Source organism: Leptodactylus fuscus, chromosome 1 (genome assembly GCF_031893055.1).
Source record: "Leptodactylus fuscus isolate aLepFus1 chromosome 1, aLepFus1.hap2, whole genome shotgun sequence".
In the NCBI taxonomy this organism is placed as follows: Eukaryota; Metazoa; Chordata; class Amphibia; order Anura; family Leptodactylidae; genus Leptodactylus; species Leptodactylus fuscus.
In genome coordinates, this window is record NC_134265.1 from 93544679 (window position 1) to 93571876 (window position 27198).

General features: G+C 40.8%; 1 protein-coding gene across 1 annotated transcript in view; it reads left to right on the top strand.

The window, feature by feature from the left end:
• The window catches only part of CFAP251 (cilia and flagella associated protein 251), a 44865-nt gene that overhangs the window by 8846 nt on the left and 8821 nt on the right, over positions 1–27198 (top strand). The window contains exons 5-17 of the mRNA XM_075273311.1: positions 1690–1798; positions 1884–1964; positions 3738–3815; positions 4082–4126; positions 8042–8259; positions 11865–12059; positions 13782–14032; positions 15891–16042; positions 16754–16933; positions 17026–17210; positions 20369–20474; positions 21276–21439; positions 24735–24825. Of these exons, the coding sequence (XP_075129412.1) occupies positions 1690–1798; positions 1884–1964; positions 3738–3815; positions 4082–4126; positions 8042–8259; positions 11865–12059; positions 13782–14032; positions 15891–16042; positions 16754–16933; positions 17026–17210; positions 20369–20474; positions 21276–21439; positions 24735–24825 (1855 nt within the window). The remainder of the gene's footprint in view (positions 1–1689; positions 1799–1883; positions 1965–3737; positions 3816–4081; positions 4127–8041; positions 8260–11864; positions 12060–13781; positions 14033–15890; positions 16043–16753; positions 16934–17025; positions 17211–20368; positions 20475–21275; positions 21440–24734; positions 24826–27198) is intronic.

Sequence of the window (27198 nt, forward strand, 5' to 3'; positions counted from 1 at the left end):
CAGACTAGTTGGCGTTCGTGCATTGAGCTACTGACTCGGCTACAGCCCTGCATAAATCTGAATAGTGTCTGTGGAGAGGGTATAACCACTTGGGCAGTGTCAACACTACTGTCAGCCTCACAGTGGCCAGGCATATATCCATACTGCTGTGTTCCCCGATGATATTAACAAGCAAACTAAGTTTTAGTGACTTAATTCCTTTCAGTGGTGAACAAGATTCATAGTATATATATATATACACTGTATATATTGTCAGGATCTGGGGTTGCTAGGTGGGGTGGCATAGACACACAAGTCCCGTTTCTTTAGTCAAAACAAAGGTAGAATTTATTTTCACTCAAAACAAAATAGTGCAGCAACAAAAGGAAACAATACAAAAATAAATCCCTGCCCGGCTAGGCTCTAACTCAGGGGTGGGGAACGTACGGCTCTCCAGCTGTTGTAAAACTACAACTCCCAGCATGCATTCTTGCTCTGCTGTTCTTGGAACTCCCATGGAAGTGAATGGAGCATGTTGGGAGTTGTAGTTTCCCAGCAGCTGGAGAGCCAAAGGTTCCCTACCCCTGCTCTAACTAAACATAGAATAGGTTACTTCACCTAGAATAACAGAAATCAACAGCTCCAAAAATATGACCTCTCTCTTTGGCTCTCCAGCCAAACTCTGCCATAGTGTTGCTGCTGGGGCAAATTTTTTATTTTTTTTTTTAAACTGTAATTTTTATTGAAAGGATTTTTGTAAAATACAATACAACAGAAGAGTTGAAAACATAAAAAACATGAACGTGAAGCAATGCATATACCGTCAAATAGACTGGGAATGTATACACATCACAAAAACCTGAGCGTGGAAATGAGGGGGTGGGGAGGAAGGAAAGGGGAAGGAGTCAGAGACCATTCAATATACAGTATGCGTCCCAAGATGACCATATAGCCTGGAACGCCTCAACAGTATGGTTAAGTGTGGCTGTCAAGTTCTCCATGCTACGGACATCCTTAACTCAGGCTACAAGATCAGAGCCAGAGGGAGGAGAGGCACTCTTCCATCAGAGAGCAATGAGAGTTTTGGCTGCGGTACAGAGATAAAGAAACAATTTAGAGGTGTGCTTACCCAGATGAGCAGGGGGGAGATTGAGGAGATAGATGAGGGGGTCTAAAGAGACAACTTGAATATATAGAGCGTCTGTAAGGGACTTGACCTCCAGCCAGAATGGACGGATCCCTGGACAGTCCCAAAAAATATGATACAGGGTACCCACTCCTGCCCGGCAACGCCAACACTGGGAAGAGATGTTAGGATTAAGGGAGTGGAGCAAGGCTGGGGAGCAACTTTTTAAGTCTCCTTGACGAGGACTCTCTGCAGCTGAGTCACTGCCGGAACATCCCCAAAGTGTGGACTGGAGGGGGGTGGAATGACAGGTCCCACTACCAACCTACCTGTCATTCCTAAAAATCCAGCCCAATACTGAGCATTTACCAAAATGCTCAGCAGACGAAAGTTGTCTGCTGAGAACAAACATTCCTTCTGGAGTTTTCTCATCTCACCCACCTTAGTAGTCTGGGTGAGATGTATACCCCCTCCATTACCTGACCAGCCATCGGCTTACTATATATATATATATATATATATATATATATATATATATATATCTTATTTCATAACTGATAAATATTAATTTTATTCCTTTGCAGAATTCCTGTTCACACCATATTTCATAGTCATCCTGATGGTGGAGTAGTTGCCGTAGCTATATCACATAATGCCAAGTACTTGGCGACCATTGGAGGGGTTACAGTTCAGGTAGTGATTATCTGTTTTGTTGTGGTACAACTATACACTACACTATTCATACACTCCTCAGCTGATTCTGCTTTTCTGCTCATAGAAAGTAAGCATATGGGACTGGACAACAGTTTCTGAAACACCCATTTGTACAGCTGAACTTAATGAACTGTTTGGTTTTCAGGTAAGGTCTGCATTTGATATTTTTATACTGTATTTTATTAAAAAATATAAAAAATGCACATTTCCATGCTGTAGAATCTGTATATACAGTGCAGCAGGGTGTGTTTGTTTTATGGCTGCAACAGTTATGGGAGTTATTTGACAAAGAAATGACATAGATTTCTACATCCAAAGTGCAAGTGAGGGAGAATTCAGACAAACATGTGCGGTCCAGGTGATGCAACCCATTTGAAAGCCGCAGTGAGTTCAGTACAACCAATCCACAGTAAGCGCAGGAAATGCAACCAACAGTAGTCTAAATACGCCTTACAGAAACCTGGCATGTGAAAGCCATATTAAAGTTAGGGCTCATTCATTGTACTGGGTTCATTGGCCATGTGTTGGCTGTTGTTTTAGCTGTTCATGTGAATAATCTGAAAAAAAAAATGGAACAAGTCTTAACTCAGGCCAAGTTCACAGATCCTTCAATAGCCTTATGTCTTTGAGGGATACGTGAAATTGGATTACCCTCGGGTGGGCACTTAGCCTAGAAAAAGTACTTTTTTCTCTGCCAAATGCAGGGCACTATTGTGTGAGTGTAGCCTAAGGTGGATATATCCGAGTGAACAAGCAGCATAATTTTACATGTTCTCAAAAAAAGAGTTTGTACAAACCTGCCTTGTGTGTTTTTTGTACATGACGACAATGGCCTTGAAAAAATGTGAATACAAGTAAAATGGTTGTCGCTTGTCTCCCTGGAGTGCATCTAACCAACTTGTTAGTTTAATATGACTCAAGAGAGAAAAGAAAAGTGGGTGCCGTGAATTTCTTACTCCCTGACTGCATGTATAGATTTCTACAAGGAAAATGTTTGTTCTCGTACCGTGTTAGCCAGTGGGTAGGAAATATAAAAAACAAAAAACTTGATAGTCTTCAGTAGTTGATACCTTTTTAATGGCTAACTAATAATGATGACAGATTACAACGTTTCAGAACTCTAGGCTCCTTTCTCAAGTAAATTTAAAAAACATTTCTGAAGGATGCAGATTTATGTACAAAAGGACACATAGGGATAGAATTCTAGGAGGAAGAGGGGGTAGAGGGTTATTAGTTATTGGTGGAAACAATGTAAGCAATTCCAGGTTCTTATCAGTTCTCAGGGTCTCAGGTCAGTAATTTCTGTAAGATGCCATAAAACCATGTGACAGATTAAACCCCTTCTCCAGTGTTTGAAGCAGGGTCATAAGTTTATACTCATAAATCCGTCGCTCTTTCTTTGATTTAAAATTCCCTCTTAAAACCAAAATTTTCATTATGATCCTCATTGCAGAAATGTTTTGATACGGGAAGGTCCATTCTTCGTTCTCTAATTGTATGGCGATGTGAATCACCAATCACATGAAAATTTTCAGTGTCGCAGTGAGATTCTGTTAACTAACATGAGTGAAGGGGGCTCAGGGCAACACAGCGATATTTGGTTGCACAACAGGAGTCGCAGTCAAAGTCAACATATGGCCCTAGCCTGAAGAGACAAAGACAAATTTGTAGGAAAAGTGACAAGGGTGACAGAGCAGTAGTTGGAAGTCCATTAAACATCAGGAAGGGATCAATTGATGATTGATCTTCATTAAGCCTATGAACAAGTATGAACAGGCTCATTTTGTTGGGTTTCACTGTGGTCAACACCATATGCTTATGTTACAATCGGTAAAATAGATGTTTGTATTCTAGAAGGTAGAAATGAATAGAAATACCAATGATGTGGACGTTTACAAAACATTTCCTCTCTCTTCAGAAATATATTATATTTAATCCTAAGGATGAGACACAACTTATCACCAACAGTGAAACACAAGTCATATTTTATTCCTGGGTAAGTAGGCATTCAAGTATCCAGTGTTTCTCTATGGCAACATTTGTTCACCCATAAATCAGGGTAATTGTGGCATACTCACGTTCAACTGGACTGCATTATTGCTCAACATGGAGCCCATAGCGTGAATGTTCACTACAAAATGTATGAAGTCTGTGTCTGTATTAAGACATGATACCACAATATAAAGGTTTGTGAAAAATCACTATGTATTTAGTTCAGAAAGTCTTTCTACTTGTTGAAGTCTTTCTCTCTTTTTTTAACAGGATAATTCTAATCTGGAATATGTTGCACCGCCGTTGAACGACAAGGTCAGCTTATTTTCTTGAAAAATTTGATGGTTACTTTAAATACCTAGGAATAGAGACCAGTTCTTGACGAACCAAAGTCAAGTCCCTGTATTCGTGCCTGTATCAATTCTTCATAGTTCAGGGTCCAGTAACTAGTTGGTTAGGCTACATTCACACAAACACTGTAAAAAAAGGCAGTGAACACAGATGAAATGGTCCGTTTCTTTTCATGGATGTTTGGCATCTGCCTTAGTCCCGTTTTCATGGATCACTTAGAAACTTTGATCTATTAGGGAATTCATGAAAACAAACAAAAATAGTGTATGTCCTATTTTATGACTGCGTGTTAAAACAAACGGAGATGTGAATAGGCACAATGAAATCTATAGGGTAGATTTATTAAAATGGTATCAAATCAGAACTGTCCTAGTTTCGCATACCAACCAAGAATAGTGCAACTTTCATTTTTTATTTTGTTCCTGAAAAATGAAAAGTGCGCTGAAAAGTTTTGCTTTCAGACCATTTTAATAGATCTTCCCCAATATGTTCTTTAAATGACCATGTGGCCTTAGTCTGGAGTTCTTGGTGACACTGTAGTAAAGTGTCCAGTTCCTGGATGCAGGTTTCTATTATTTTGCCTTTGTAACTTATTCAATGCCATGTGTCATAATAATTGTTTCCGGTGGGGTTTTTTGCGCCTCCCATGCCACTTTTCTGAAAGTGACAAGGGAATTGTGATACATTTAATATCATGTATACCTGATTATGGGCACAAATAACCACTACATTTTCATCACAGGCACATGAGCCGTCGCTTCTATGTAGAGGCGTGCTTCCTCATAAATGAGGCGGCTCTTCTGTCGTCATCGGGAATAGGGGGACTGGCATGGAATTTGCCAGTACTCATTTATATCCCCAAAGTCTTATATGTGTCTAGTGATAATGGCATGGGAGTTACGGTAGATTGAATATGATTTATGTCAGTTTACTGCCGCAAATCTAGGAGCATCTTAATTTATGCTTATACCTCCTCATAAATCAGCATCCCGTTGCGGCTAGCTGCAAGGAGAAGTCACAGGGCGGAAAAGGTTTCCGCCGTGTAAACATACCCTTAGAGTCAATATATTATACATTTAACCTGAATCCTTGAACTGAGAGATCTTGGTTCATCTCTACAAGCCTAGGCTAAGATGTCAGCACTGTTCATCATTGTGTGTGTCGGTGGTTGAGAGAACAATGCTTAACTGGAATAACAGCAAGAAGTGTGTGCAGGCAAATCTCTACACACTGACAGGTCATCTGATTGGAAGAGTGGCATATAGTCATCCAATGTGTATTGCAAGTAAAATTCAATGTCACCATCCAATCCTAGTGCGATAAACCATTGTCGACACAAAGCTTCAGAAGGCGTTTGCATGACAGGTGTTCAGCTACAACACCATAAGGGAATGTTACAGCAGTCCTACTCTTAGGATTATGGTGTGGGCTGTCATCATTTATGGTAGCCGGACTCCTCTAGTCTTCATATCAAGCACACTAACAGCTCTACATTGCATTGATTTCATCATGCAAAGAGTGGTATGGCCAAAGTGTCCCAGGATCCAGGCCCTATGTTGCTGTTACTACTGTGAGCAGCCTGGGTGGTCTAAATATAAGTCTCTGTATCTGTCTCCCATCGAGCTCATCTGGGGCTTCATTGGTTGGCAATTGCAAAGGTAATTGCCAGCAGCCAATTTTGATGATATGTGCCCAAGTTTATTCAGCGTGGCATAACAGTCCTCAGACAACTATTAATAACATCATTGGTAGCATTTTCAAGAGTGTATGTGCATGTATTTCTGCTTGTGGCGCTCATACATGTTTTGAATATTTTTTTTTTTTTTTTTTTTTTTTAGTTGTTTGCATATTATTAACATGTCTATCAATGCTGTGATTCCCATAATTCCAAGAGTTGCTTTTTGGTGTTGCAGTGTTGAGGAGTGTATAAGATAAAAGTGGCAATGGGTGCACAGATGTGTTTCCAGCTTTTTGGTCATTTCTGCTTCTACTTGGCATGTTTCTGGAAAGTGGGTGGGGATTTGTGGGAGGGGGGTTTGGCTTGGTGTGAATTGTCACATTTACACCATAAACTGGCGTATATATTAGAGCTCAAATCTACGCCATTCTACATATCTAGTTATCTAGATGGATATGTCCATGGATTTGCATGTTGTACGTCATTTCCATGTAGTCATAGAAAATGTTGGTTACAACAGTTTTGCTTTCTTCCTATTGTAGTGAAAATAGCCTATATAATGGTGTTGCTTTCCATTAAGATGCCTTTTAGAAGTTAGCTAAATGTCTCTAATACTTCCATAAGGTTGTAATGTGGTTAGAGTCACCGGAAATGTCCTTAGGTGGGCGACTCTTATAAGTCCTTTTCCAGAATTGGCGTGTGTAACTATTGTATGTCTTTAGTTGTGGATTGTACATCTTATGCTGTGTATTTTATGGAATATGCTGAGCTACTCCTTGAACTGTATGATGTAACGCTGTCACTATAATTCTGTTCTGCTGCTGAGTCGCTGAATCTAACTTGGTTTGATACTTTTTGGAAAGCGGGTAGCGAGATGATAATGTCAAACCAGGTTGTACCCATTGGCACTTCTCATTGTGCTTTCGCCTGATACCTTGCAGTCACTACATGTAGAAAAATTCTCATATAAAATGGAGGTTTTTTCACATCTTTGGGTCTTCTAACTGGACTTCTGTTGCTACTTTTCCACCTGTGTGCAATTCAGGAGCCAAACCTCTTGTTTCTAAAGGCTGGGAATCAATTGTGTAGGCCAGAAGAGGGGTGGTGAGTAGAGATGAGCGAGTACTGTTTGGATCAGCCGATCCGAACAGCACGCTCCATAGAAATGAATGGATGCACCTGGTACTTCCGCTTTGACGGCGGCCGGCCGCTTAACCCCCCGCATGCCAGCTACGTCCATTCATTTCTATGCGAGTGTGCTGTTCGGATCGGCTGATCCGAACAGTACTCGCTCATCTCTAGTGGTGAGCCTAGCTTGGAATAACATTCAGTTGGAGTAGTCAGACAAAACATACAGATGGCACTTGGATTGAGGATCTCTACAATTTGTTCCATTTTTTTCTATTGATTTTTATCAGTATTGTGTTTTTTGATCATATAGTTTTTATTGACAACGCCTTACAATTTTACAAAAGAATACATCACTGGGTACAACTTACAGGTCTAGGATATAGAAACATAACATAATAGACCCCAAATAAAACAAAGAGAACCCCCATCCTCCCCTTGAAGTAACCCAAACCCATATACATTAGTATACTCCAAGACCATTGTTTTAGAACCACATACAGTATTGTTTTTTAGTTGATTTTTCATGTTTGTGTTGTTGTTTTTTTTAACATGTTAGCTTTTTTGCTGTTTATATAATGTTGTTGAAATACTGATGATAAAAAGGGGAACAAATAAATATATACATCATCTTACCCATTGACTTCTATGGGCTAAAAATGGTACCTATACAAAACCGTTCAATGCTGTGTATTGAAAGAGAACACAATGCACATAAAAACCGTACATACAGCAGCAAGGAGAATAACTATTAATAAGCATTGACATATATTGGCAACATTTTTTCTTTGATAAAAAAAAAATTATGGATCTGTAATACGCAAGCTTGAATGAGTTTTGTCAGCAAATGTCACACTGGAATTTGGAGAGAAGCATGAATGCCTTATGACTAGTTTGTATAATTCCGTATATGTATATAAATATATGTATATTTAATATATGACTGATTGTGCATTGTTATAAGCCCCATAGCCCACAATGCATTTAACCTAATATTAATTGTTTTCCCATGTTCTCATGCACTGTCAACATTAACTAACTTTATCTTAATGCTAACATATGCTTTTTTGTAGACGTTTAACAAAGCCGTGGGAGCTTTCAGCCAATCGGTTTTTGATTTCAGCAATGTAAGATCCTTGACAGCTACATCTGCAGGGAAACTGGTTGTCTGGGAGACCACCAATCCCCCATTGATCAGAACAAAGAATCCCATAAAGCCTCATAATAAGAAAGCTTTAAAGTTGATGCATCTGCAGAAAGATGCCATTACCGTGCTCACTACCCATGACAGGTAATGAATTCATTTACAAACACACTATAGTGACTGCCTACATTGAGTAACTATGACGGACACCCTGCTGTTCAACCTTTGCAGAGTAATGTTAATTAAAAAAAATATTTTGTAATATATAAAATAGAATTACTGTGAATGTATTCAATCTGGCAACTAATAATCCAATAATCTGGCACAGACTTGCAATGCAGTATGGGATAAGTATGGAATTTCTGGACTGCCAACCCTCAGGACCTTTACTGACTAATGAACCAAACCAGGACATTGGCATGACGTGGCCACTTCATGCTTTAGCTACACAAAACAACAAAACAACATTTATATGTGGCTGCACCTGGGATTACACCTCAGTCCCACTCAGCACTGTTTACTTGAATGGATTGACTTGCAATAATGAATAGAGCCACACTTGTGCAGATGTCACCCGGATAACAATGAAGGTGCCTTTGCCTTCAGCTTCTGATTGGTGGAGATCACAATGGACACTCAACAATTTTACATTGATTTAACCTACCCTATCCTAAGAAAAGCTTAAGTGGGACCTCAGACTCAGAGGGATTTTTAAGCACCAAATGGAGTTTTCATACTGATGACCTATTCACAGGATAGACAATCACTATGTGATTCATGGGGGTTCAACACCCAGAACTGCACAGATCAGTTGTTCTGGCAGGTTCCAGACACCAGAAGCTACTGCAGTGGACAGGGAGCATGTGCAAGCGGCTGCCTTCCTAGTGAATATGAGCACTGCAGCAGCCCTGTCCACTATATAGTGGCGGTTCCAGGAAATTGCAGTGCCACTTCTATTACTTAAATATGAGCAGCCTGCATGCTCTCGCTTTTCACTACATCTGCTTCTGGCATGTGGCGGCAGCTGGAACAACTGATTTATATAGGGTCTGGATGTTGGGCCCTAACAGATAGGTCATCAGTATGAAAACTCCATTTGGTGCTGGAAAACTCCCTGATGCTTGGTTCACATCTGCGTTTGGTAATCCGTTTGGGGAGTCCACATGGGGACCCCGCGAATGGACTACCGAACGCACTGGCAAGAGGTGTGCAGTGAAAGGACAAGGACCTCACAAACTATAATGGGGTCCGTGTGCTTTCCATGTACTGCCCACGTGAATCATGCGGACATGAAAGTAGATCACAAAGTACTTTTCTGTCCGCATGTTCCGTGCAGAGAGCACACTGACCCCATTATTGTCTATGGGGTCCGTGTGCTTTCACTGCACAGTACTTGCCAATGCGTTTGGTATTCTGTTTGTAGGGATCGCCATGCGGACTCCCCCGAACAGATTACCAACGCAGATATGAATGAGGCCTTAGGCCATGGCCCCATGTGGCATAAACATCGTGGAAAAACCACAGCATTTTACAGTTACTGCAAACTGGATGGGATTCACTAGAATCCCATTCACACATTGCAGAAAAATACGTGCAGCAGAAATGCTGTGTTTTCCCAAACCGTTCCGATTTTGGAAATCGCAGTATGTCAATTATACTCACGGAAATGCCAGCGGTTTCCCTGTAGATATAACTAGTGCAGAAAGTCCACAGAGGAAAACTTAGACGTTTCCCCATCAAATCCACCTCTGACTTTGGCTCAAAAAGCCTCAGCAAAATCTGCAACAAAAAAATTTATGAAAAACAGCTAAAAAAAAATGCTGTAGAAAAAAACATTGCGTTTTTTTCTGCAGAATTTTTTTTATTATTTGCTGCATTTTTCTTTGCGTTCTTTCTTCCCCTGTTAAATATATAAGGAAAATTCTTGCAATTCCACAGCTAACATGCTGTGTTTTTGAAGACGTAGCTTTTCCAAAGATTTTTTCCTGCAATGTGTGGATGTGAATATACAGAATCTCATTCACCATTTAACGTCCCATTTCTGCAGCAGCCAAAATGTTAGGCCTTATCCTAACATTTTATTTTGTGCTTTCTTCCTGATGGTTTTATTCTTTTGACTGTGTTCCCATTGATCCTGGGGAGAATTAATTTTAAGACACATCAATCAGCCGTAAAATTAAAACCACCTGCCTAGTACATGGCTTCGCAATAAATTCTAAGTCATTATATTTGTGTTCTGACACCATTTCTGCCATAGTGAACTTTCAATTTTTATCAGTTTTCTCTTCAGTATTTCTTCTATGGGTTCAGACCTGGTGAGCTAGCCTTCACTAGCCGCTTGCATCAGTTAGCTCTGGGCACCAGGGTTCCCAATGGTCCCCTGGTTGTCCTTTCTCAGGCTGCTTTTGGTAGGTACTACCCTGGGCGTACAAGAAACACCACACAAGGCCTGACATTTTCGATGACCCAGAGATCCAGCGCTCACAACTTAGCCCTTGACAAAGCTGTGTAAATTCTTATAATTGCCCATTTTTCTATTTTCTCACCAACTAATTGTTCATTTGCTGCCTACCCCTTGACATGTGCCATTTTATTCACTTTGCTTGGTTTTAATGTTATGGCTGTTTGTATATATGTATTATTATTTATTTATTTCACTTACTTGTATAACGCCATTATATTATGCAGCACTTTAGAGACATTATTAGTCACTGTCCCATATAGGACTCACAATCTACATTCCCTACCAGTATGTCTTTGGACAGATTATATGGGTTTTTGTCATGCTAGTTCCAATGCATAAAACACATCATGTTGATTTCAATGAGAGTCAGTGTGTAGTCTGAAAATAGAAGCGTCCCGTCCTACTTTGCCATGGTTTGAGCTCTGAAAATAGCTACCGTATACACTTGAGTATAAGCCGACCCGAATATAAGCCGAGGCCCCTAATTTTACCACAAAAAACTGGGAAAACTTATTGACTCGAGTATAAGCCTGGGGGGGGGGAATCCACCATTGCAGATAAAAAGTCTGGCCATGTGCATTGCAGCTCAGTAACTCCATGGGGATCATAGTAATAGCAGTTAACCCCATCATGTCCCTCACATTAACCCCCTGTGTGCCTCACATAAGAGTTACTGATATGTGGGATATATGGAGGTAATAATTAGGTATCTTCATAATTAAGGTCCTTCATTAGTACCCTCATGTGTCTCACATATTAGTAACCCTTATATGGGGCACACAGGGGTTAATATGAGGGACATGATGGGGTTAACTGTTATTAATGTGAGGCACATGGAGTTACTGAAACTAAATTAATAACCCCAAATGCCTGACATTAATAGGCAGAGTAACTAAAGGAAGGTCCCTGTGTGTCACGTTACTGTAGCTTCCTCTCCTCCATACAACAGACATCTTCCATAAGACACAATGAATCCTGGCCACTCATCTGCAGGGTAGATGCTAAATCCTAGTGTGCTAAAGGACCTCTGATGACGTCATGTGACCTCATGACAAGCCAATCACAGAGCAGTAGCACTAAAGGACCTCCCCCTTCCAGGTCCTTCCAGTTTTCTGTGCTCCGTGGACCCTGACTCGTGTATATATACTCGTGTCGGCTTATACTTGAGTATATACAGTATATTTTTTGCCATGTGAATATATCCATAGAAGATAAAATAATTGTGGTTAGTTGTTTTTGTGTATTGCCCTAAGTTGTAACTTATGCATTGCTTCACATCTTTCCTCAGATATTATGTTACTGGTGATATTCGAGGACATGTGAAATTCTACGATCAGCAACTGCAACTTGTAAATTGGTACAGCCATCTCAATTTGACGCCTATTCATTCCTTGTCCTTCTCGAAATGTCCCCCTATAGCAGCAAGTGAAAAAACAAGATACCCTGAGGATTGCTCTATCAAGGGGAGCCAATTCACTATCAGGTGAATTTTCCTCCTATAAATTTATTTGGTACATTTAACTCAAGTATTTTTTATTATGTGCTCTTTGGTGTATATTTTGTACCTCCAGAAGATCACCCTTTGTCCTGGTCATGTAAAGGCATGTGCACAACTGTGTACACAGAGACCTTATGGTGGGTACAAGAAATAGTGAAGCTATCTGTGTGCCACTGTATGGTGTATATATACAATATACTTCTCTAATATGGTCTCCAATGAAGCTTGCCACATTTGTTTTGTTTTCTGTGAAAATGTGAATTAATCCAAAGGAAATAAAACTATGTGATATTAGAAGCATATAGAGGTACAGGAAGGCCCAATATCATTCTTCTGTTCAGAGCATCTACTACATAGAGACATAATACAGTCTTGTGCATGAGTTCCAAGTGATGCAGTACCTTGGTGATATATAGAAGGCTTTTAGATTGAAAGGTTGGAAATGAGTTAATTTCCTGAAATTGAATAAATTGGCATGACTGCTGCAGTGGAAGAAGCTGCCATTGTTTCAGGTGTTGGTATTGTGACCGCTATGAAGCAATGCAGACTAATGTACAATATGTGATGACAAGTGTGACAATATCAGGGCTAACTCCAACCACTTTTTTCTAAAGGGAAGCTTTGAAGTTTCAGTAGTGCTGTAATTTTTCTGAAACTTGCAACAATGTGAAGCTCTAGCTCTAGTCCTATTATACAAACATTTGAATCCGTTGTTTTTAGAACACTATTCCTAGGGTGAGATAAGATGCTATGCCTCCTTAAAGGGGTTGTGCTGGACTTCAAAAACGTGGCTGCTTCATTCTTCTCAGGAAGTGACATAATTTCCATTGATCACATGACATGCTGCAGCTCAGTCCCATTTATTTTAGTGGGATGGAAAGGTGGTATTGCTATGTGATCAACAGACATGATGTCACTTCCTGAGAAAAAGAAAACAGTCATGTTTGCAAGTCCTAAATAACCCTTTTAGGCTAAGGCCCCACGTTGCCGAAACGCAGCTTTTTTTGTTGCAGATTTTGCTGGTTTTTTTTGAGCCAAACCTAGGAGTCACCACAAAAGGAATGGGAAATATATAGCAAGAACGTATGCTTCTCCCTTCTGTCGAATCCATTCCTTCTTTTGGCTCTAAAAACCTCAGAAAAATCTGTACCAAAAAACAGCTGTTTCCACAATGTGGGTCCTCAGCCTTAAGGAGACTTTCAACCGGTGGTGTACAGTAACTTATTAGACCATGATTTCCCTGCTATGAATTGTGTGAAAATAATATGTAAGTAAGTTCTCATTGGTGGAAATAGAGACCTTACTCTAGTGCCATCTTGTAGAAGGTAGCTCCCTATAGGTCAATGCTTGGTTGTCCCTGAAACCTAGTGGCATAATCTGGAAATAAGCCAAGTCAGAATATCTCTTCCAAAAAGAAGACACGCCAATCTGCTGATAGCTGTTTTAAGGTTATTGCCTCTCATCAGTGCAAAGCATGGTACCGAATGGCTAGGTGATTGGCCATAGCTGTGGGTTCTCTCTTAAGAAGACATTACCTTGCAGTGTATAGAGACCTATTAGTTCTGAGAAAGGAATATGCAAATAAGTCCTCCTTGGTGAAAAAATATACTGCATATGTCACATGAATTGAATCCAGGTTATCTCTTCACTTTATATAAAAATAAATTATCGGTATAATCAGCTAATCTCTTTTTTTCTTTTTCTCAGCAATTTTATTGTATCCACATCAGACGGTATGGTTCTGCATGTGTTTACAGATGGTACAAAGCTGAAGAAGGTGTTGCAAGAGCCTACTGAAGCTGTTCATGCACTTGCCTGTCACCCAAGCAAGACCCAGATTGCTGTTGGAAGTTATAATGGAATCTTGAAGGTGTGGGATTATAAAGATCGCAAAAGCTTCATCAGCAGGATCTTTGGAGAGGACAAATCCTTACATTGTCTTGCTTATGACCCTAAAGGTGACTGTTATATATACCTTCAAGCCTTATTTTACTTATTTTTATAGCGTTAATATATTTTGCAGCGCTTTTACAGATATTGTAATTACTCATTGTCTCAAGTAGGGGTCACAATCTAAATCGCCTATCAGTATGGAATGTCTTTGGAGTACTCTGAGGAAATCCATGCAAACATAGGGCGTATATACATAGTCAATGCAGATGTGGTCCTTGGCTAGATTCAACCCCAGGGCTCCAGCACTGCAAGGCAACAGTGAACTAACCACTGAACCTCTGAGCTGCTCCTATATCATAAATTGGCACAGAAAAAGATATTTATCTCTACCAGTGTCATACCAGTAGGTGCTGCTGCATCACAGAAGAAGAAGAAGCCATAGTACAAGGATCTTATAATTTAGAGTGTGAAGGTTGTAAATATATGATCACAAAAAACATTGTTATCCTTAAAACTAAATTCAGTATAACTAGTTAAGTTTCAAACTGAGTATGATATTATGTGACAAGATGATGCCAGCAATATCTGGATATAGCTATAATATGCCTTTTTGTCCCATGTTGAAACTAAAATCATATGTCCCTGCTGGCATCTTGTAATCTATTTTCTTTGGAGATAGTAGTCCTCCCCCAGCTGACTTGAGCAGTCTCCATTTGGTTGGAGACAATGGGCATCTCTAATTGGAAAAAACAGGCTGTTGTGGAGCATGAACAGATAAAATTCAATTAACCTGCAGCCCTTACACATTTAGTGACTGGGGGTGGATGGAGGTCAGAGCTAAGCCAAAGCTGTATACTAGGCTATATGTATATACTGTAATGCACGCATGGGATTGTGAAGATTGAGGCTGCAAAGACATTCCTGTGTGTTATGGGCTTTTGACAGTGTACCAGACATCATGACAAGATGGCCTCTATACTGTGCTCTGGTGTAGGCCTAAACATGTGGACACAGGGAGATTATACAGGGTTTTCCATGAGAGCATGGGAGGACCTGGCACACCCACAGAAAGTGACATCACAGGAAATGACATCACAGGACCCACATGGCAAGAAGTCACTCCCACAGGAAGTGACACTGGATAAACCACACGGCAAGGAGCTACATCACTTCCTGGAGGTAGTGCCCTGGAGCTGATGTCACAGGAGGCGGATACCCCGACCAACCAATCAGAGCTTGCTGTTGTTTACTTCTTGCATGTGGATATAAAAACCTGCACATTCTGTAATAAAGGTCTCTTTGTGTGCACTGCTCAGGCTAATGCTAGGTTCACACTAGCGTTCTCCTGTCCGTTCTGTGGTTTCCGTCTGTGCATGCCAGAAGACGGAAACCACAGACCGGGTCCGGCCGTGAGCGGCGGTGAGCGTTTTAGGCTCTCCGCTGCGAAACCGGATTTTTTTATCCAGACACAGAGTACTGCATGTCCGACTCTGTGTCCGGATTATAAAACCCAGTTTCGCGGCGGAGAGCCTAAAACGCTCACCGCCGCTCACAGCCGGACATCTCTCTCACCCATTCAAATGAATGGGTGAGAGAGACTCCTGCAGGTTTCCGTATCCTGCCTCTGTTTTATGCAGGAAACGGAAACCTGAAGTACGGAGTTCACAACGCTGATGTGAACGAGCCGTAAGAAAGAAATTCTTATACCAAACATTTGTGTGGTGTGGAATCTTCATTACTGCTAGTACTTAGTCTTTGAATTTGGCCAGCTATAGTCACATTTACTGTACAGGTGACCAGAAAAAAGGCTCCTGTTTCTCACAAGAGCATCCCAAAGTTGTTGCAGGATTGCTTCCACAGTCTGTCCACGGTCATTCCTAAAGCATCAGTGGGACACTTATAGATCCTGTTCTTGAATTTCAGGTTTCTTTTTGGCAGCTGGATTTACAGATGGAAGTGTACATATATTGGATGCTGTGACACTAGAAGATGAAACTAAAGAACCGTTCAAGTATGCAAAAGGATCAATAACCCATGTCACTTTCTCACATAATTCACATTACCTTGCTACAGCAGTAAGTATTTGAGTAACTTTGTACATAGTTTTAGATTTATTTACATTTCAAGTATAGCCATAACTGTTTTGCAAATGGCCAACATAACTGTAGGAAGATAATAATAATAATAATAATAATAATAATATATTATTATTATTATCATCTTAGCTAGTACTAAACTAATCATATTTAGTTGACCAGAATGGAAAATTAGGGTAGGAAAAGAAGTAAAAAACAGCCTAGTTTTTGTGTCCAGCCTAATAGCACATATATGTATAAAAAAGGAAAAGGGAGAATATACTCAGCCGCTCGTAGTCTTGATGAAAATCCTCATATACTGATTCTACTTATCCTTCTAGGTTCGGCTCGGATATATGCCACCTGGTCCGGAGCAGGGTAAATAGGGAATCCACGAATAAAATTGAATCCAGTCACTACCTTTTGAAGATTTTTAAACAATAAAGAAGTGTGTATTTTCCACTAAGGTTTGGCTGGATTAAATTTTATTCGTGGATTCCCTAATAGCACATATAGCCATCTCTGCAGGTTCCTATGTCTCCAGTATTCTCTAGTATATCAGTATACCAGTATTGCAGTATACTGAGACGCTAAACATGCACATTACAACATGGCCTTGCTGTCCACCAGGTTTAACAAATGGATTGCATTAAACTTGTATGAAATACGGAAAGATAGCAGATTTAGACAGTTCAAAATATTATCTTCTAGGATCGAGACTTCACAGTGACATTGTTTCAGCAAATAAAACAAAATGGCAGTGGAAGTGCATCCTGGGAATACTTGGCCCGATATAGAAGCCACTGTAAACCTATACAGAATTTAATTTTTGGCATACATCTGGATAGCAATGAACCACGACTCCTGTCACTTGGCATGGATCGCATGCTGGTTAGTATAAGTGATGTATGTGTGTGTATGTATTTAGACATTATCTATATATCTGCCTATCTATCTAAAGGTTTTGTCACATTTTCCTATAGGTGGAATATGATCTTCCAAACAGTAGTAAAGACAATCTTATAATTCTGAGCAGTGACTGTATAGACCAGAGTGCTGTTCCACAGTGTTTAGCTTGGTATCCTCCTTTCACTAAGGAAAGCTTTATTCTTGTAGCCAACAATGAATACAAGATGAAACTTTACAACACAACTACTAAAATGTGCAGGTAAGCAAAAAAATTCTCTTTCTATCCTGGACACCTCACTTTACACACAGTAATCCTGTCTGCCATTGAAAAGGTGTGAAAAGGATTTCCTACTTTGCTTTGATGATATTAACTGTAAGTCTGTAGTCCCAAAATTTTAGCTCTGAGTTAGCCATCATTAGCTATCCATGCGTTTCCATGTCTGAAGTAATACTTACTACTATTTCTAATGCTGGCCATACACATCCGATCGCTATAGGCCAATCATTCGGCTGACAGCTATCTCACCAGATCCCTCATACAAGTTCATTCACTACATGTGTACTGAATGGTAGACAGGAGGAAGCTGCTATCAGACATGTCTATTGGTGGCTTCTCCCCCTTGAGAACAAAAGCATTGGGCAATTGAAATCCAGCTGGCCAGTCCTGTTCACACAGCGCCCAGCCCTCTCCCGCCAACATCTGTTGTCGGGAGAGGGTTGGGCGCCATGTGAACAGCCCATTAAAATGATGGACAGGGCTGAAAAAAGCTCTGAACTAGAACTACTGGCTTCATCCACTGTATAGAGTTGGTTCCACAGTACTGCAGCTCGGCTACTTGCTGTAGCTTCCAGTGGCTGGACCTCCAACAATTAGATACTGATGACCCATTCTTTGGATATGTTATCAGTACGGAAAAAGCCTTTTGGGTCTGAAAACTGCAATAGAAACTTCCCGTAAAGTCTCCTTGTGAATGGAATACCAGTGGTCTTGGGTGGCTTCTATCTATACTTCTATAAGACTGTGGGCGTTGCCAGAGATTACAGCACTTCACTTTGTGATATGTTGGTGGTTAAAGTCACCATGTCGCCCTATTCTTACCCTTCTTCGCCATCTCCAGGTGTCCTTCTTGTCTAGCATATAGAGTTAAATTATTATGCCCGTGTATTGATTTTTTTGCCACTCAAGGGAGCAATGATTCATTACACTTCATTAGTCCATCACATTAAATAAGTGAAGACATATCTAGTGTTTGAGTTTTTGGCTGCTCTTTAATGTTACACTTGTTAGTGAGTAGGAGGATGAGTAATACAGAGCATACAAAACATTCTGCCCATATCTTTTCATATTTATATAGAGCTTGTGGAATGTTTATTATAGACAGACTCCTTATTATAGCAAACAGCTTCCCTTGTTACAGATAAATGTTTAGAAGGAACTACAGTCACAGACGCTAATGGAGCGGAATACTAATGAACTCACTCCGACTATCACATACATTTACAGACACGGGAAGGACATTTAGGAAACCTTGAAGATTTCTGTAGCAGCTTGAAATAATTCATTACTTGATGTTTACTAAAAAGATTATTTCCTACAAATTTTGTGTTTCAATATTGGTTTCTCTGCAGGAAACATCCTAAGTGATGTGACATATGAATCGGTTATTACTTATTCCGCAATTACCAGTTATAGAGAACAATCGCCACCATAACTTTTATTTAATACAGATTACATTGTAATGTGGAAGAAAGAAATATTTTAGTAATCAAATGTTCTGTACGCCTCCCTAAGAGAAAGTTGGATGAAAACTGCTTCTGCAACAGTATTGGCAGCCATATTAGAACTACACTCACCGGCCACTTTATTAGGTACACCTGTCCAACTGCTCGTTAACACTTAATTTCTAATCAGCCAATCACATGGCGGCAACTCAGTGCATTTAGGCATGTAGACATGGTCAAGACAATCTCCTGCAGTTCAAACCGAGCATCAGTATGGGGAAGAAAGGTGATTTGAGTGCCTTTGAACGTGGCATGGTTGTTGGTGCCAGAAGGGCTGGTCTGAGTATTTCAGAAACTGCTGATCTACTGGGATTTTCACGCACAACCATCTCTAGGGTTTACAGAGAATGGTCCGAAAAAGAAAAAACATCCAGTGAGCGGCAGTTCTGTGGGCGGAAATGCGTTGTTGATGCCAGAGGTCAGAGGAAAATGGCCAGACTGGTTCGAGCTGATAGAAAGGCAATAGTGACTCAAATAGCCACCCGTTACAACCAAGGTAGCCAGAAGAGCATCTCTGAACGCACAGTACGTCGAACTTTGAGGCAGATGGGCTACAGCAGCAGAAGACCACACCGGGTGCCACTCCTTTCAGCTAAGAACAGGAAACTGATGCTACAATTTGCACAAGCTCATCGAAATTGGACAATTGAAGATTGGAAAAACGTTGCCTGGTCTGATGAGTCTCGATTTCTGCTGCGACATTCGGATGGTAGGGTCAGAATTTGGCGTCAACAACATGAAAGCATGGATCCATCCTGCCTTGTATCAACGGTTCAGGCTGGTGGTGGTGGTGTCATGGTGTGGTTAATATTTTCTTGGCACTCTTTGGGCCCCTTGGTACCAATTGAGCATCGTTGCAACGCCAAAGCCTACCTGAGTATTGTTGCTGACCATGTCCATCCCTTTATGACCACAATATACCCAACATCTGATGGCTACTTTCAGCAGGATAATGCGCCATGTCATAAAGCTGGAATCATCTCAGACTGGTTTCTTGAACATGACAATGAGTTCACTGTACTCCAATGGCCTCCACAGTCACCAGATCTCAATCCAATAGAGCATCTTTGGGATGTGGTGGAACGGGAGATTCGCATCATGGATGTGCAGCTGACAAATCTGCAGCAACTGTGTGATGCCATCATGTCAATATGGACCAAAATCTCTGAGGAATGCTTCCAGCACCTTGTTGAATCTATGCCACGAAGAATTGAGGCAGTTCTGAAGGCAAAAGGGGGTCCAACCCGTTACTAGCATGGTGTACCTAATAAAGTGGCCGGTGGGTGTATATTCACATATGCCTCAGAGGCTCCATCCCAAAATCCAACCATCATGCGGTATTATTTCATCCAGCTAAAGTGAAACCCCATTTTAGCCATATAATAGATCCATTCCGATCTGGCTTTCCCTTTTTATATTCCTAAAACATTAGTAAATAGCCCCTTCTACAAGCTAATATAACTCTAAGAAATTGATTAATAATAATATTAAAAAATACAACAACAAAAACATCTCAAGGAATAAAATTTATATTTTTTTAACTTATTTAACTTTTTTAATTTTATTTAGTTTGCTTGTGATGCTAAGGTATGGTACTGCATGCTAAAATGTGTTTTTCTTATTTTTTTCCTTCAGAAAGACCCTCTTGGGTCCAACATTTGGTTCTCCAATAAGAAAAATGGAAGTGTTTTCTTCTTATAGTCAGGATATAGGTTACCTGGCGTATATTACAGATGACAAGGTATGTGGGGTGACATATACTGCATCTCTAACTGGTTTGGGGTAAACTGTAACCAAGTTTACTCTGGTCCCCACCATTCACAAGCAATCAGTACAGTTAGTTTTGGTGCCTGAAATGCTTTGTACTGTCAGGTGGGTGGTCTCAGCAGGAGCAGGCTAGGGAGCATGATTCTAAAGAGATCTAAGTCACACCCACTTGGCTGCTCCTGCCTGAGACCACCCACTTGAACATACAGAGGCTAAATTCAATAGCAGATACCAAAACTAGCAGCACTGACTGCTCGGGAACAGTGGGGGCTAGAAGCTAGAAAATATTGACAGCCATGTTAGAATCAGTGGAGCAAAGATTCCAAATTGCACAGTGGGAGATAGTAAAAAGGTCCTTTAAAGAGGACCTGTCGCCACTCCCAACTTGTCTGTTTAAGTATATACATATACATGTATTTCAGATGAAATCTGTATATCTATATAGTCCAATCTGTAGGCAGCATGTTATAAGGCAGAAGATCTGAGCAAATTGACATAGATTTGTCGGAAAAGACTCACTATGACCTGTCATTTAGTCATTTATATCTGTGTTCAATCTGAGCTTAGTTGCCAAGTGGGCTGTTCTTCTTCATAGCCTGTGACCATGCTGATCAATAAGTATACAGCTTCCTGAACCCCTAAGCCAAAAATGAATTGGGGTCCCAATTTGATGTTACTTTATCAGTAACACAAATCACAGGAGTAAAATCTGAAAAAGCACTGTAATGATACATATAAATAAACAAGCTCTGTTTTCTCTAATATGTCTGTTTAGGTTGGACTTCAAATTCTACCAGTTGATGGAAACCCACATAAGACAATGGCTCTCATTTGTCATCCTGATGGAGTAGCCAATATTGTCTGCTCAAGTGATGGTCAATATGTCTTCACTGCTGGAGGAAGAGATTGTACGGTGATAATGTGGAAAACAAACTTGCAGTGAGTGGAATGTCGTACTGTCCCATTCTAACAGTATGCTTAAAAAGCAGGAATAGAGCAAGCTGCACCAGTTATTTTTACATATTTAAAGTTTAGAACCTTCATGTTAAAAGTAAAGACTCCTGGTGGTCGATCTGGAAGTAAGCAGCTCTGTACACTATGTAGTGCCCTGCTGTGCTATTGCAGCTCATCTCCCAGTCCCTGAACACAGAGCTGTCTGCTTCCAATCAAGTCGTCCTTCTGTACAATGTCCATATACTAATAGACTCTTATAGTTTTAGTTGTGTGAACATTGAGGTGAATCGTGATTTAAATGCACATGTATCCAGGACGACACTGTGTCTGAAAGAAATAAGTAGCCATATATTCTTAAGGATCCCTGAGCTGCAAAATATTCTATTCAGTGCTTCAACAAGCACCTGCAAAGTGAACTTTTACATCATTCCCTGCACTTGCCCCAGCAAAACTTTTTTTTAACTTCAGTAACCCTTTACATCTTATATGTTTATTACTTTCTACAGGGAGCACTTGCAAATGTGCTATCTTGTATAATGACTGTAGAGGTTTGTTATAATCTAATAATTTTCTATTTTCCATTGTAAAAGGGCATGTCTCAAGTATTTACAGTATGTATAGCATTATTAGCCTGCCTTATATAGAGAGACCTACCATTACAGAAGCACTCCAGTAAAAAATTTCACTGAAGTTCCTTCTAGTTGGTAGCTGGTGAGCGATAAGCCACTCGTCACCTGAAGACTCCAGCCAGCCAGATTGGAGAGCTCAGGAGCTTTATGATTTAATGGAACAATTATTCAGAACGTTTGTTTTTTTATAGTTAAAAACAAAATTAATCAAATTGTTTACAAAATTAGCTTATTTTTAAGGTGAAAGGGTTTTTCTAGGTATAACGTATTGATGACCGATTCTTAGGATAGGTCATCAGTATCTTATTGATGGACATCCAATATCTGGGACCCCTACTGATCAGCGGTTTGAAGTAGCAGGGGTGCTCAGGTGAGTGCTGCTTCCACATCATATTCATTAGTCACATGGCTTGTTTGTAGCTCCATTCAGGTGAATTGCGCTTAGGTACAAAACCGAGCACATCCCCATATCCTACAGAGACTACAACGCAGATGTGAACCTATAGAAATAGACACATTATCTAGTGAAACCAAATTACATCCTACAGCAAAGACTTAAAAGGAAGATCGAAATAGAAGAGCGGAATCAAAGGAATAAACATGTCCAAGCCAAGGTGAATCTGAAAGTTCACAGTCAAAGCCAAAATTAGAAAAAAAAAGTGAATATCTGGTAAACAAGCCAAGGTTAGTAATACAGTAAACAAATAGGTATGAACAGAGCTCTGGAGCCTAACTAGTAACAGGTAACTAATAGCAGGCACCTGGGGAGTTCAGAGCAGACTTTAAATAGTCCTCCTCAGCTGCCAAGTAGTTGAGCGTCTCAGAGCTCTTATAGCTGCAGAATATTTTATGCATCAGCACAGCAACCTTAAGGCAACAGCAGAGAGCAGTACTGAGATTCCTAACATCAGCATATATGTTGTAGGTTTATTGCTAAACCTCTATAAATATTCAGAGTATTAGGAGTATTTCAACTCCCAGGAAGGAGTATTCTCTGAAATACCCTAGGAATAGCTTAGGTCAAATCTCTGCAAGTAAACTGCTATCTATTGCCCAACACTATTTTGGAATGTGGAATCTAAAGCCAGAGTCTACTGCAAAGCATGATGGACTTAGTAGCTCGGAACCCAGGTGACAAAGCCAATGACTGTAAGATAAGTGCACTAGCAGAAAAAGAACAAAACCATTTACCTGTCAGAAAACAGAGGGAGTAACAAACTACTAGGAGAGTAAGGATGTTACGGTTCTGTCTATATATATAAAAATAATATTATTAACGATGACAGAACCGCTAGACTGAAGAACACTGCAATGAGGTCCACAAGTCCCAGAAGGGCAGCCGTCTGCCTGGATACGAACCACCAGTTAAACTGCACTGGCAGTGATGTTGCGCGGCACCAATGTGAACAGGCTGCAACAGACTCTCGCCAGTTAACTTCACTGGGAAAGCGTGCCTGTGTATATCTGTTGAGTGAAGACAAATGAGTCCTTGCAAGAAGCACCTGCTAATTACAGTAGAGGAACCAGGCCCTAGCATATGCTTCACTCTGCTACACAATCAAGACTGCTAGGGGTTAACTTCACTCCTGGTCAGTAACACAAAGAACTCTTTAACCTGCTAGGAGCTACAATGTAATTAGACCGTCAATAGGCTTTACTGATTCCCACTGGCAGAGCCAAGGAATCCTAACTGGGCCCCTAGTCAGCTCCTGCCTTACACTGGAACCTAGTCCTAACCTCCTGTCTCAAGGTATTTTCAGTCAAAGTGTGAGCACCGGGCGGGCGTTGGCTCACACTATATAAAGGCTAGTCCCCGCTCAACAGGGTGGTGGCCAAGACGTCACTGATCATGCTCAGTATGGGCAAAATGGAACTTAGCCTCTGAGCGGCTCCAAAATGTCTGAGCATGCTCAGTAGGGAACGAATGGCACTTAGCTTCTGAGCGGCTCCAAAATGTCTGAGCATGCTCAGTGGTCCGAAAGCTGGACTTAGACTCCAGACACCTCACTGCACGACGCCGAGGGCGAGGGTTGGATTGGCCCGCAGGTGGCGCTATGCGCTGGACGGGAAGTCTGCGGGACCCCATCCTAACAAAGGAATAGCCAAAATGATTATCAAAGTTTAAGCCAAAGTTGAATCCAAGAAGTCAAAGCCAAATTCAAGTTGGAAGCCAAGGGAGTATACCAAGAGAATAAGCTAGCAGTCATAACTAGGAGATCAGTAGGAAACAAGTCTTCTCTCAGCAGACTAGAACCCCAACTGCATTAGACAATCACAAGCACAAGAGTGAAGTCCAGCAAGGTTAAACTACCCCACGTATTCTTTATTGAATGATCTCTGATTGGGTCTGTATCTTAAAGCTCTGACAGACTTGCAGACACAGAATTTATTTGCTGGTCATGGAAACTTAAGGTGGCGACTGCCAATAGGAGCTAGGATACTGGGAGTCCTGACAAGGAGGAGCTATAAATAATTTGTCACATGATTTAAAATCATTTTTTGAAATAAAAATGTATGTAATAATATTCCATGTAATTGAATTAGACATAGATTACATTCTGCTAAATATCCAATCACAGAACTAAATGAAATTAATAAAATGTACTAAATAAAATACATACCTTGCTGATGAGTTGCTATTTCGATTACAGGTCTTTGGAGGCTGTGGCATCTCTTGGGGGAGAAGATCTGATTCCATTCTATGGAATGTTGCCAGGAGGAAGAGATGGAGCATTGTTCAAGGTTGGTTAGGAGCCAATTGAAAGTTCCAGGAGGCAGATGGGACCATGAATAATTAAGAACCTGAACAGATTTAACAGATTGAAAAGGTAACTGTCATTTCAGAAAGCCTTTACTTTCATAGAGACATGATTATTGATCATTGGGGTCTGAATGCTGAGACCCCTACCCATCAGTAAAAACAATAGACACTTGCTTCCCTCACCCACCACTGTTTTATGACATGCGAAAGGTTTTCTGAGATGACAGTTTTCTATCTATCCATTCTTTATGTCTTGTCTGTATACCTGGATGTTATTATAGAATTGCCCAAAATCACAAACTGATTTTATTACTGTTTTTACGTTGATATCATATAGTATCCAGATCACACTAGTCCTATTTATATTGCTGCATAGAACTAAAATCGCTAAACAAATGTTAATGTAGTAACTGTTCTCATGATCATATATTAGGCCTATTTATATTGATACACACAAGAATCTGTGTAGCTATATCCATTTTTTCGTAAACAGAGTTGCTGAGTATATTTGCATTATAGGGGTATGTTGACATGGCAGTAACACACATATGAAAATGAGATGTGTATTTTTACCATGGAGACCGTATTTTATTCAGGTCCACAATTTGCAGTTCAGAATTGCCATAGGTTGGCATGCTGAGTGACCCCTAGTCAGATTGTGGCCGCCTGCGGTGGCTTCATTACTGAATCCAGATTTGGGCTAAAGCCCCACGTAGAGAGCCGTAGCCAAAAAGCACTGCAGGAAAAAAACGCTGAAAAAAAGCATTCCTGTTTTTCTCGCAGAGCTTTTCACAGAAAGCCAGCAGACTTTTCCTCCTCTGACTTTTTGCTTCAAATATTTGTATACGGAAAACAGCAGCGTTTCTGTATAATTGACATGCTGCGATTTATACAAATGTAAAGGTTTTTTAAATCACAGCATATCTGCTGCGGATATTTTTCTGCGATATGTGGATGAGATCAGCCAGAATCCCATCCACTTTGCAGGTATTGCAAAATTTCCGTGTTTACGATACGTGGGGCCCAGGTTTCCCATATCAGCATAAGCATAGAAAAGCTCTGGAGGCAAATAGTTGCAGAAATGTTTTATTTACATGAATGCTACTTGATGAAATCCAGGTCTTGAGTCAGAAACAACCCCAGTCAGATGTATGTAAGGCTCGGTTGACATCAGTGTTCGGTATTGTGTTCGGGGAGTCCGCTTGGGGAACTCCCAAATAGAGAACCAAATGCATTAAAAAGCGGTTAAAATATTTCCTCAAATTCGGATCGAATTCCAGTTTGTTAGCTTCAATTCGCTCATCTATAGTAAAAACCACTAGTAATTAAAGAGGACCTTTCACCACTTTTGGGCACATGCAGTGTTATATACTGCCAGAAAGCCGACAGTGCGCTGATTTCAGCGCACTGTTGGCTTTCCTGATCTGTGCCCGGTGTAAAGAGCTTACGGTGCTGGTACCGTAGTGCTCTATGGTCAGAAGGGCGTTTCTGACCATTAGCCAGAGACGTCCTTCTGCCTCGTGGCGCCAATCGCGCTGTGCTGTGGAGCCGAGAGGAACGCCCCCTCCCTCTGCTCACAGCGCTCGTCCATAGACGAGTATTATCAGGAGCGGGAGGGGGGAGTTCCTCCCCGCTCCAAAGCACAGCGCGATTGGCGCCGCGAGGCAGAAGGACGTCTCTGGCTAATGGTCAGAAACGCCCTTCTGACCATAGAGCACTACGGTACCGGCACCGTAAGCTCTTTACACCGGGCACAGATCGGGAAAGCCGACAGTGCGCTGAATTCAGCGCACTGTCGGCTTTCTGGCAGTATATAACACTGCATGTGCCCAAAAGTGGTGAAAGGTCCTCTTTAAGTAGTTACCAAAAAAACTTCCCAAAGGCCAAGACCCTACGATGCACAACCGCAGCTTTTTTTGTTGCAGATTTTGCAGTGGTTTTTTGAGCCAAAGCCAGGTGTGGATTAAACAGAAGGGATAAGTACTTTATAGTCTTTATATTTTGCCATTCCTTTTCAAGCCACTCTTGACTTTGGCTCAAAAAACAGAGCAAAATCTGCAACAAAAAATGCTGTGTTTCCACACCATGTGGGCTTAGCCAAAAACACCCATCTACTTTATGTCAAGACATACATTATAAGGCTGGGGCCCCACATGGAGTAAATAGAAATGCTGCGGAAAAAATTGTGTTGCTTTACAGTCACAGCAAAGTCCCATCCCCACTTTGGAAATCACAGCATGTCAATTATACTTATGGAAACACCGGTGATTTCCCTATAGGTATATTTGAAGCAGAAAGTCTTCATAGGAAACCTCTGCGAACTTTTTGTACAAAGTGCTACAAGAAGAACTGCA